The sequence below is a fragment of the Hyperoodon ampullatus genome, assembly GCF_949752795.1.
Source record: "Hyperoodon ampullatus genome assembly, chromosome: 1".
NCBI lineage: Eukaryota > Metazoa > Chordata > Mammalia > Artiodactyla > Ziphiidae > Hyperoodon > Hyperoodon ampullatus.
Window position 1 is genome coordinate 201081703 of NC_136914.1, and position 12878 is coordinate 201094580.

At 46.6% G+C, this 12878-nt stretch overlaps 1 protein-coding gene across 1 annotated transcript in view; it reads right to left on the reverse strand.

The window, feature by feature from the left end:
- Positions 1–4554: 4554 nt before the first annotated feature.
- SEC31B (SEC31 homolog B, COPII coat complex component) overlaps positions 4555–12878 on the reverse strand; it is a gene marked incomplete at its 3' end in the record, with an annotated part of 28545 nt that continues 20221 nt past the window's right edge. Inside the window, 9 exon segments of the mRNA XM_079712780.1 lie at positions 4555–4734; positions 4954–5034; positions 5489–5642; positions 5900–6042; positions 6332–6390; positions 6619–6927; positions 7597–7774; positions 11718–11879; positions 12390–12563. Of these exon segments, the coding sequence (XP_079568906.1) occupies positions 4555–4734; positions 4954–5034; positions 5489–5642; positions 5900–6042; positions 6332–6390; positions 6619–6927; positions 7597–7774; positions 11718–11879; positions 12390–12563 (1440 nt within the window).

Consider the following 12878-nt stretch of genomic DNA (forward strand, 5'->3'; position numbering starts at 1 on the left):
CCCCATCCCCACCCCCTCCCCCTCAATTTTCTGCTGCCAGCTGTCATAGCCATATCTTCCTTCTGCAGTGGCCCTCCTGTGCTTCTGATTCCCTAACTGCTAGCATAGACTCCCCAGGAATCTCTGCTTTCTCTCCCCCTTTTCCTTCTTTCCTTCCCTGAAGGGATACTGAGGAAACTGACCCAGGAAAAAGCATGTCTTTGGAGGGTGGTTCCTAGAGGCAGGGGTTGAAGATGGAGGAAATGGGAACCCTAGAACGCTGACTTGCTGAAAACCAAGGATGCCACTCATCCTTGTGATACCATGTCTCTAATGGACTTTGCCAGTGGGGCAATGACCTTCCTAGACAATCACCCAAGGTGCTCCAGACACATACCCACGACATCTAGGAATGATGTAAGGGCAGACTGCCAGTCATTTCCTACACTTTAAAGTAACCTCCTGCCTGCTCCTAATCTATAGCCTCCTAGCAATCAACTTTACCTCTTCTCTTTCCCCAAAGGATCTTATTCCCCTGAGCCAAGACTGAGATAAATAAAGCTACTTTCCCATTGAGACCCTGGTTTGCACCTCTGAAGACAGGTCATGAGGAAGGAGAAGCTGGGACCCATACTTTTCACTAACCTGGTTCTCAAACAGGCAGGATTCAGGCACTGGATACTTTCCTTCAATACATAAACTTCCTGCAATGAAACTGTTAATAGGAAGTTCAGCACCTTGAACCTTAATTTATTGCAGTCACTGTGACATGTGCCTTTTTTTCAGGTATTGAACTTATTCTTGGGGATATGGGGAAGAGCGTGTATAAGATATAACCTCTAGGTCCTCTCCTCCCTCCCACCTTGCCAGGATACTATCCTCCTGTGAGCCTCACTTCCCTGATGGCCTAAGTAGTTATCCTGGCCTGACAGAGGTTAATCTGCCAAGGATTAGTAAATCATCCCCATAAATCTTCCACTAATACATTCACTTAGTAGCTAAGACCTTGCTGCTGGTTGTGCTTGAGTCTTCTGGTTCTCTTCTCAGAAAGCAGCAGTACAACAGGGACTTAGTGAAATAGGGCTCTGGGAAGGGAAGAACTAATCCCTGACAGACCCTCTGCAGCCCAAGGAGCTTGCCGGTCATCTCCCTTCCCCTAGGCTGGTCCTGGGTCATAGGCACCAGGTAGCCCCGCAGCCCTTCCGGAGCAAAACTGGTCAAATGCTAGACAACTTCATCTCACCTCTTGTAGAGGAGGAGAAAGCACAGAGGAGGTGTGGCTCCAAGTGGGTAAAATGGGTGGAGGCTCTAAAGGCTGACCAGTGACAGTGGAAAGGCTCCCATATTCCAAACTGACACAATGGCCAGGTCAGACCTCAAATCCCTGGCCTCATCCCTACACATCTTCTGGTCCCACTAACACTTACTGAGGAGAGAGGTTCCCCTTCCCTCCTTACAGGGGACATGATTCCCTCAGGGTCTCCTAGTGCTTCATTTCCAGTTCCATCAGCAAAAGGCCTTTTGCTCCTTCCCTCAGCTTTGATCTGGGCCTCTTGAATCTCCCAACTCGCCCTTCGTCCCTAATCAAGCAGCAGCATGTACTAACTTGGCTGTCTCACTTGGCAGAATTACTTGATAGTGTACAGTAAGAAAATCTGGCAAGGCAGCTAGAAAATATAAAAGTACAATGTTGCAAAGGAAAGCTACATTCTCCAGGAGGTCTCTCTGCATACAAGTAGAACTATTGTGCTCCACATTTGATAACTCCAGGTCAGTACTTGAAACATGTCATGCTGCCAGAAAGTTCCTTCATACGTTATTGTTTTGTATTCCCAAATGGATATGATTGGTACCACATTCATTTGCACCTATAAAGAAAACAATACTGAGCTACCTTACATCTGGATTGCCTTTTTCCCCCTCTTGCGTTATCTCTTCATTCATTTATTCATTCAACGAACACCAGAGTGGAAATACAGTGGTGAACAACACAGTGACCTCCTGCATTCATGGAGTGTTAGGTTCTCTCTTATAATCTATCACCAGTGCTGTGTTCCCCTTTATAAACGTGGACAACCAGACCGGTCGCTTGGGAAGACACCTTCGAGGTCAGCTAGTGAAACCTTCTGTTTTACAGATTTAAACTGATGCTGAGAAAGATGTGTGGCTTGTTCCACCAACTAGTAAGGTACCGTGGGGTGAGTCCTGGAACCCAGGCCCCTTCCCTCCTCTTGTGTGCTCTTTAGGAGTCCATCTGTCTCAGCCAGGGGACAGAAGCAGAGGGAGGTCCTGAGAAGTGACAAGGACGCTGGGTGGAGGGGACAAAACACTGTCTCCTTCCTGTCCCTAGCCTGTGAGCCTACACACAGGCAGGGCTTTCTTTTCTTGAAAAGAATCGCAGCCTCAACTGGCCTTAGCAGCAGGTTAGGGCAAAGACAGAGACAGGGTCGTGCTCAGCGCTGGCGTTGCTGGTGGTGGTGGGAGGGAAGGGCAGGCCAGGGCACTCGCCTATTGTGGGTCTGGATTGGATGCTTCCACTCATTCATTTCCTTTTAATTAACCCGCATTCCTGGAGGAGAAATATTTATGTTGGCTCCCATAGAGGCAATCCGCAGACTGGAAAGAAGGGGGAAGAAAGCCTGCCTTAGCAAAACAATATCTCTAAAGAGCTCAAGAAGAGAAAATAAGAGAACAAAATGCCATTAAAATAGCCTTCTAGCCCCACCGGAGTCAATGAAAACTTCATTTCACATGCTAATCCCCCACTCCGCCCCCTTCTCTTCTCATAACACCTTTCCCGAAAAGTGTTTGGGAAAAGTCTTCGCAGTCAGTACACAGCTCCCCGCAGCTCAGACTTCTCCTTGTGTTAGTTCAGGGCCCCAAGTGAGGCTCTCGCTCCAGCAGCGGCTTTTTTCTCCCCACCTTTAATTTAAACAAAGACTTCGGAGTTCATCAACCTCCCACTGAAATTCACAGCTGCTGAACAAACTAATCCCCTCTCCCGGCCTTTCTTCCCTTCAATGGGCTCTTGGCTTCAAAGACACTTTGGGAAAGGACTTTGCTGGGGCTCACACTGCTTCATCAATAGAAGTTAGTGCAAGTATTATCTGAAGAGCAAGTGGCTTTACAAACAAATACTGCCTAACAATCCTTTCCTCCCAAACACACACATCTAGCCCGCAGACATGATGCGATCTACAACAGGATTAGAGATCGTAACCCTGGCTTCACACCCAGCCCCTTTTGTGTAGCTGAGCTCAGCCCTGAAGTGGTGTGGGGAAAACCCTGAAGCTGAATGTCAGGCACGGATGGACACACACACACACACACACACACACACACACACACACACACACACACACACACACACACACACACACACACACACACACACACACACACACACACACACACACACACACACACACACACACACCAGAGTGACCATAAACGCTGCAAGGAGAGCCTAATTCAGTGCCACCTCCTTTCTTCAACTCTCCTGACTTCCTATCTGTCCACAAGCCTCTCCTCTGTCTTATTAGGGTATAGGGAACAAGAACAAAGAGGACTGGGAAGACAGATAAGAGCAAAATAGGACCTAGAGGAGATAATAATTGGGAGATGACAGAGGAAACCAAACTAAAGCTGCTTTATTGCACATAAAGTACATCAGTGCTTCAAATGCAGAGTCCAACCATGAAAGCGCAGCCAGAGAAGGCAGCCCTGAGAAGTGTGGGGCTGGGGGAAGAGGGCCTCCAAGCCTTGAAGAACAGTGCTAGAAGACTCTTTCATTAATATGGCTCCTATTCCAGAACCTGGCTTCTAATCACAGAATGAGTGGTCTAGGCCTTGGGCCAGGGATCAGGCAGGCTGAGTCAGGGGCCACTCCCCACAGGTAGTGGTCCCTCTGTTCCTATCCCATAGCCTAAGACAGCTCTCAGCAAAAGGTATCCCATCCACCCTCCACCTCACCTAGCCCATCCTTAACAATGCTGGCAGTTGAGAGGTCCCTTCTTAAAAGGGTCTGAGTTCCTTCTTTTCATTGTGCTCAGCACCCATCCCTCATGTGTATGACTTGTTCAAAGGGTGAACAGCAGTCAACTCTACCCCAGCCTCTGCGGCTCAGAGAAGTATGAACCTGGAAATATGAAGTCAGAGGCAAGGAAAAGGTAAAGTCCGGCTCATAACCCACAGAACGGGAAAGACAAAAGACCCACAAGATGGGTACAGTCGAGGTAGACTTGGAAATAACGATCCTGCTCACCCTCTCAGAAGCCACTTAGAATATCCCTGGGGGAGACGACACACTGCGCCAGGCCCTGTTGGAGTACAGTTTTAGGGAAAGTGAAGAAGAACAGGCTGAGAGAGCCCTGAGCAGATCCCAGAGGGCCACGCATAAAGGGGTGGAGAGCAGGCACTCTGCTGGTTGGGAGCCAAGCCTACAGCATCATATACCTGGCAGCAAGGGAAGAGGGCTAGGAAAAACAAACGGAATCTGTTCCGAAATTCCCCTTTCCTGCAGGAAGGAGTTAAGTAACAGTAGAAGTGGCCTCCTGGCAAGAGGAGCTGCCTGGTCTAGATGTGTAGCTTAAGAGCGATGGTGAGGACAGACTTCAGGACAGGCATGAAGCTGGAGACCTCGCTGAAGCTGCTGCAGCTCACCACCTGAGCATGCACAGCGAGGCCCCGCTCAAAGCTTCCTGCATCCACACATCGGGCAACCTCGTGGAGCCCAGCCAGGACAGGAGGCGAGAGCTGTGGAAGAATTAGCCCGCAGTCAGTAAGCCCAACCCCACCCCTACTCTGGAGGCATGGAAGGGAGAAGAGAGGACTTAAGTTCTAGAGTCCAGTCCAGGCAAGATGTCTATATTCTGTAAGGAACCCAGGGTCAGTGAGGCCCATAGGAAGGGCCACTGGGCACCTTTTGGCCATGGGGGAAGGTGGAAGAGCAGGAGGCAGAGGAGCACCACTGACTGTACTTAATGCCCCTTCGCAGAGCTTCTCATATAGACATTCTAGACGTTGGGCTGCGTCATCCAGCTTCCGTTTTGTCTTCTGCAGGGAGGGAAGTGGATTCTGATTCCAGCTACTATGCCTAACACTACACAGAACCATAAAGAATCACGGTACCTTAGAGCTAGAATGGCTTAATGCTCTTTCATTTCACGGAGGACAAAAAGGAGACCTGAAGAGGCCAAGTGACTCGCTCAAGCTGACGCAGCCAGGAATGAATGGCAGGTCTCTTCACTCCTGGTCTCACCCTCCTTGCAGTACTCCCTGCGGCCTTTCCAAGAGCTAGGTCTCAGTGTTGTTTGGTCTTGCTACCAAGGAGATAACCTCCAGACCAGACAAGTCCTCCCCAACTCCACATGGACATCAAACAAGTATAAGATACAGGCAGCATGTCCAGGGACAGTAAGAAGAGTCACACAGGCGCTGGTCTACGGCTAAGGGATCCTGGGACCAGCTAGGGCAGGAGGGGAGCAACGTGGGGAAGGTTCAGACTCACTACGTCAGTGGCAGACAGGGAGCAGCGCTGCAGAAGCGCCTCAAAGCTGATATTCAAGGACTGATGTTCAGGGGGCAGCTCCTTCCCGTCCATCTTCGCATGTGGCCGCTGAAGTTGCTGAGGAGGGAGCAGGGACACAGGAGAGAGAGGCAAGCTGTCCTGCTCATTGCTCCCCGCAGGACTAGTCCTCAGTGACTTGGGGGTCACACTGCTCCCACTAGAGCAGAGCTGAGGAGGGGCGTCCTCTCTGGTCTGCAGTAGGGACACTTGGTATCTGCCCCCCACCCCGTCTCCTTCAGCCCGGAGTCTGCCTCCAACTTGAGGAATGAAGCCATCTACCATGCTCCCTGCTTTTCTATACCCAAGAAAAGGTTTCCAAGAGGAGGGAAACACATCATTCCTGTCGCCTACAGGCTAAGTTCTCCTGGGGCTCCAGGGGGAGCATGACTCACACTGGGGACAGCAGGCTGTGAGGAAAGGACCCCTCGTGGCTCAGGGGTGAGGCACATAACTGGAGCAGTAATTGGTGCTGGGGGCATAAATGTCTCTGGCAACTAAAGAGAGAGAAAAGAGAGGCACGTGAGTCTAAGCTGAAAGATTCCTTCGGCCCTACTTTGAGGGAGTGGCAGAAATCATGAATGAACGAGGGCACAGAATAGTAAGTGGGGAACCTGGAAGTGAGAAGATGGTGAATGTGTATAAGAAGGAAAGAGGAGGGAGCTGAGGGGAGAAGAGTGAGTGGGGAAAGCAGAACGGGAAGGACCAGGCTGCTTTCTGTACGGAACTAGAGTGTGGGTCGTCGGTGAATGTATAAGGGGTTGAGTGGGGGGGAGATGTGTTGACCTCTTTCCTCTGGAGGTTTCCCCTGGGCACTGGAGCATTTTCCAAGGAATCTTGAGGTCCTGAATAGTATAAATATAGAGGTATTTTAGGGGCATGATCAAAAACACTGGAATTTTTGGTCTGAAGACCAGGAAAATTATTTTAGTTGGAGTCTGCCACACCTCCCTCCACAGACCAGCCACACTCTGAGTTGACATTCTCCAACCCCAATTCATTGGCTTGAGGAAAGAGACTCTCAAGGTGGTAGTGGGGAGGGGAGGAGAGGGAGGCCATGGGAGAAGACTGACCTGGCTGAGGAGTCAAGATGCCAGTGGTTGGGAAGGCATCGGCACATGGAGCACCTGGCCCTCCTGGAGGGTGTGCTGCAGAGAAGGTGACAGGAGGGGCTGGTGGCTGGGAGCTCATAGGGTTGAAGCCTGGTGCTCTCACAGGAAGCAGAGGGAGCCGTTGAGGAGTCTCAGGCAGGGAGGCAGAACCAGCCTGCATAATGTCTGGGGGTGCTGTGGGTGGACCAGGAAGAGGCCATGTTCCAGGGAATCCCACGGGGTTAGGAGCTTGCACCCTTTGCCCTCCTGACAGCTGCGGCTGAGATAAAGCTGAAATGGGATAGAAACAGGTCATTTGCCACCAAATTTCAATTTGGGAGAGACTCAGAGCACATCAGGAGGAATAAAGCAGCAATAAAAAGAAAACTATAATAATAATAAATAACTAATACATGTGTATGGAGATCTACCATTTACGAAGTACTTTTAACTATATTCCTTTTTTTTTTTTTTTTTTTTTTTTTTTTTTTTTTTTTTTTTGCGTTATGTGGGCCTCTCACTGTTGTGGCCTCTCCCGTTGCGGAGCACAGGCTCCGGACGCACAGGCCCAGCGGCCATGGCTCACGGGCCCAGCCGCTCCGCGGCATGTGGGATCTTCCCAGACCGGGGCACGAACCCGTGTCCCCTGCATCGGCAGGCGGACTCTCAACCACTGCGCCACCAGGGAAGCCCTTAACTATATTCCTTATTTGACCCTCAGAACAATCCTGTGGGGTTGAAATGACCAACATAACAACCACTCTCAATTTTCAAAAGAAACAAAGTGGCTAGGTATATTGCCCACAGGTACAAAGTCAGTAACTGACAGTACTGAGAATTCAGAATTCAAACTCTAAGCTCCTCTCACTAGATAGACATACTGCCTCCCAAATCCATTCTGGCCATGCCAGATGTTTTCCTCTGTGCTCTGCCTAGACAGGTCTTCACTCAGTCACTCACCAGGCCTTACCCCAGGGACCACAGGCAAAGACTGGGCTTCCTGGAACCCAGATGGCCTGTAGTCACTTGTATTCTGCATTCTGGAGCCCTGATAAGGGCTAGGACGGGAAGGTGTCAAGGGCATCACAAGTGATGACGGAGGTGTAAAAATCCTTGGCCTTGGAGATGGAGCCGGAACCTGATGGAAGAGAAAAAAGGGTCAGCACTTGGAAAGAAAAAGAAAGGTAAGTAACTGAAAACAGAAAAACAACAAAGAAAATGAAACAAAATACTAATTCTTAAAAAAAACCAACAAGGGCTCCCCTGGTGGCACAGTGGCTGAGAGTCCGCCTGCCGATGCAGGGGACACGGGTTCGTGCCCCAGTCCGGGAAGATCCCACATGCCACGGAGCGGCTAGGCCCATGAGCCATCGCCGCTGAGCCTGCGCGTCCAGAGCCTGTGCTCTGCAATGGGAGAGGCCACAACAGTGAGAGGCCTGTACTGCAAAACAACAACAACAACAACAACAAAACTGATAAACCTTTATAAAGACTGACAAAGATAAAGAGAGAAGACACAATTCATCAAGATGAAGGATGAAGCAGGGAACATTACAACAGACCCTGTAGCCATTAAAGAGATAATAAGGAATACTACAAATAACTTTACATTCATAAACTTGACAACTTAGAAAAAACAGACCAATTCCTCAAGAACCACAAACTACCAAAACTCAGCCAAAATTAAACAGAAAACCTGAATATTTCTATAACTATTGAAGGAATTAAATTTGTAATTAAAAAGCTCCCCCCCAAAAAAAAATCTCGAGGCCTAGATAGTTTCACTGGAGAATTTTACCAAACATTCAGAGAATTAACACAAAGTTTACATAATCTCTTCCAGAATATAGAAGAAGGAACATTTCCTAACTCACTTTATGAGGTCAGCACTACCCTGTTACTAACACTACAAAATAAAACTACAGACCAATATTTCTCATAAACTTAGACACAAAAAGCCTCAGCAAAATTTTAGCAAATCAAATCCAACAATGTATATAAAAATAATATACCACAACCAAATGAGATTTACCCCAGGTCATGCAATGCATATTATGATATATTTAAAAATCAATCAACGTAATCCACCATATCAACAGGTTAAAGAAGGAAAATCATTTGATCATATAAAATGATGCAGAAAAAAACATCTGACAAAGTTCAACACTGATTCATGATTCAGTACCCCAGGAATAGATGGAAAAACTTCCTTAGCCTTATAAAGAGCATCTACAAAAACCTAGAGCTACCATCATACTTAGTGGTGAAAGACTGAATGTTTTCCCTCTAAGACTGGAAACAAGTTTAGGGTGTTCACACTCACCATTCTTATTTTAGTACTACAATAAGGCAAGAGAAATTAAAGGCATACAATTTGGAAAAAAAGAAATAAAACTGTCTCTATTCACAGATGACATAACTATCTACATAGAAATTCCCAAGGAATCCACAAAACACTCCTAAAGCAAATAAATGAGTCCAGGAATCTCATTTATGAGCACTGAAAAGTCACGTGATACAAGATTAACACATAAAAACCAATTACATTTCTATACACTGACAATAAACAAGTGGAAACCAACATTAAAAATGCAATGCCATCTGATTTCAAATTGCTCAAGAGAAAATTAAATACTTATGTTTGAAATGAACAAAACATGTCAGGAGCTGTATGATGAAAATTATAAAGTGCTGATGGAGACAGTATTGGAGAGACATACCATGTTCATGTATGGGAAGACTCAATATAGTAAAGATGTCAACTATCCCTACATTAATCTATAGTTTTAATGCAACTCCTGTCCATTTCTTCAAGTTTCTTTTTAGATATAGGCAAACTTACTCTAAAATTTATGTGAAAAGACACAGTCTTAGAATATCCAAAGCAATTTTGAAACAGAAAAATAAAGTAGGAGAAATTACTATTCCCCATGTCAAGACTTACTGATATAGAGGTAGTAATCAAGACAGAATGGTACTGGCAGAAGGACAGACACACAGATCAGTGGAACAGAACAGGGAACTAAGAAATAAGTCCATACGAATATGTCTGACTAATTTTTGATGAAGGAGCAAAATCAATTCAGTGGAAGAGGAACAGTCTTTTCAATAAATGATTCTGGACATCCATTGGCAAAAAAAAAAAAAAAAAAAAATGAAACCTGACCCAAACTTCACACTTCCACAAAAATTAACTCAAAGTGGAACATGGACTTAAATGTAAAACATAAAACTATGAAACTTCTAGAAAAAACACAGTAGTAAATTTGGGGGACCTTGGACTAGGCTAAGAGCTCTTAGACTTGACATGAAAAGCATGATCCATAGAAGGAAAACTTCATAAACTGGCCCTTATAAAATTAATTTTTTTTGCTCTGTGAGGACTCTGTTAAAAAGATGAAGAGTAAAATTCTTACATGGTTACACACACCACACATACACACACACAAATAAGTACATGTAAAACCAGTGAAATCTGAATCTGTGGATTATACTAATGTCAGTATCTCAGCCTTGATATGGTATTGTGGTTGTGTGGGACACTGGCATGGGAAGTGGTGGGCTTGGGATGCATGAGACTTCCCAATACATTTCATTGTATCTTCCTGTGAATCTGTAATTATTTCAAGATAGAAAAGAGAGAGTGAGAGGAAAGGGGGAGGGGAGGGAGGGAGAGAGAGCCAGCAAGTAGGGAAGGATAAGGAGGAGGAGGGAGGGGGAAGGTGAGGGAGGGAAGAAAATTAGGGTGGGAATTAAAGGTGGGACAGGATGAATCATCAGAACTTTTCTACCTGATACCTTTATCTACAATCTCCCTGGATTTTATTCCCCTCTAGTAGGCTCCTGGTCTCATAAATTAACAGCATCCTATCCATCTGGGCACTGTGGTCAGTCCCCCCATTTAGCACACTCCTCTTAACCATCACCAGTTTCTGTCAATTCTACCTACTAAATATCTCAAATCCAACCTCACTCTCTAGTTTCAGGTCTTTCATTCCCTCATCAACTCTTGCTTTAGCTTCCTAACCACCTATAGCCTTGCCCTTCCTAGACACATAGCTAGTCCTTCCCCTGCATAAGACCATTCAATAGCGCCTGCCTGCCTGCCTTCAGGGTCAAGTCTAAACTCTTTTTTAAATTAATTAATTAATTAATTAATGGCCGTGTCAGGTCTTCATTGCTGTGCGCCGGCTTTCTCTAGTTGTGGAGAGCGGGGGGCTATTCTTCATTGCAGTGCATGGGCTTCTCACTGCAGTGGCTTCTCTTGTTGCGGAGCACGCACTCTAGGTGCGTGGGCTTCAGCAGTTGTGGCACGTGGGCTCAGTAGTTGTGGCGCACAGGCTTAGTTGCTCTGTGGCATGTAGGATCTTCCCGGACCAGGGCTCGAACCCATGTTGCCTGCATTGGCAGGAGGATTCTTAACCACTGCGCCGCCATGGAAGTCCCTCAAATCTAAACTCAAACACAGAATGCCAGGTCTCTCCTGATCTAACTACCACTTGTTACCCCAGCTTCATCTAACTCAGTCCACTGCCACAAACACCTGTTTTGTAGCCCCATTAAAATGTTAGTCATTCCTCAAATGGGCTCTGCTTACTTTCCCTTCACTGCCTTTGTAGATGCCATTCCTCTGCCTGAAATAGCCTTCCTTACCTCTTCCTTTGCCTAAATAACTTTTAACCTTCAAGACTCAGATCAAACATCATACTCGTTCTGAAACATTCCCTGAACTTCCCCCATCCCCCAGTAAATTGCTTTCTTCTGTGTGATCTCATGGCTCTTTAATCATATCCCAATCATGGCATTTATGAATTTTACTGTAGTTAATTTTTACCTATCTTTCCTAGACTAGACTATGAGCTAATTAAGGGCAAGGATCATGGTTTGTGTACCTTTCTGTTCTAAGTGCCTAGTAGTTGTTCAATAAACAGTTATTAGAAAATTAACTGAATCCATACTTTATGAAGACAGGAATTTTCATCATTTTTTTCACTAATATATTCCAAGTGCCTAGAATCATGCCTGGCACTTGGTAGACACTTAACAGGTATTTTTGAATGAATGAACAAGCAATATCTTACCTGGTGAGAAGACTGGAATCCCAGTCTGGGAGATGATGTCTCTTGAGAGTGGGGAGCAGCTCCCACAATAACCCGGGGAAAGGGGAAAGGGGGAGACTGCTGGCCCAAGACACCAGAACCCTGGGCATGAAAAAGCCGATCTCTCAGCTGCTGGATTGGTGGCTATAAAAGTTATAATCATGAAGAACTGTGTTAAGTAAAGTTAAAACAAGCAAACATCCCCTCTTACAAGCCTGGCCCCACATAGCATTCAAACTTCAGCCGACCCTCTACATTTCAGCCATTAGAGGACTCAAAAGGTCTCTAATTCCTGCCAAACCTTCCTTCTTGCTGTTCTTTCTGCCTAGAATGCCTGACATCTTCTGGTAAGCTATCTTCTCTTTGAAGGTCCAGGTCAAATGTTTGAACCACTGGGAAGCCTTCTTTGACTTCTCCAGACAAAGCCAGCCCCTTGCCTGTGAAGTCCCACAGTGCTTAGTATAAGCTTCTGTTATAGCAGGATAAATTAGTGATACCTGATTCTCCCCCAAGAGACTGTGAACCTCCTGAGGGACTAGATCTTATTTATCCTGGGAGCTCCAGCATTTAGCATAGTGCCTGGAACATGGACGTGCGCGGCCAGTGTTAGATGACTGAATGAAATGGTTTGCTCTCTCCACATGCCCCCCTCACCTGAGCACTGTCACTGGGTAGGTAGCTCATGGCAGTGACCAGGCTGCCCTGGGTTGCCAGGAGGTTGGCATACTGAGTGATTCTGTAGGTTGTGGCAGGGCCTGGGCTCACCCCATCAGGACCCCGCAGTAGCTTCAAGCTCCTGTTAAGGACCATCACCTTCTCCATCAGGTCCTATAGGGACAAGGATAAGGGCAGTCAGCCCTCTTCAAAGCACATCCTGCTCTCCAAGCCCAGGCAGCTCAACCAAGGACTTCCCTGCTATGGGTATGAGGGCACCTGGCCATAGCCAGGTGCAGGTAGCAGGTGATGATATATAAGAGACATGACAGTCAGAGAAGGGCCACTTGGCTTCACTTCCCAAGCCGTTTGAGTCTTACACTCTTGTACATTTCTGCCTCCTCTTTTTGGATTTTTTATCTTTTATGCTAATACATCATCAACTTCAGATTCTGTTATACTCTTATTTCATGTGTGACTTTGTCTCCG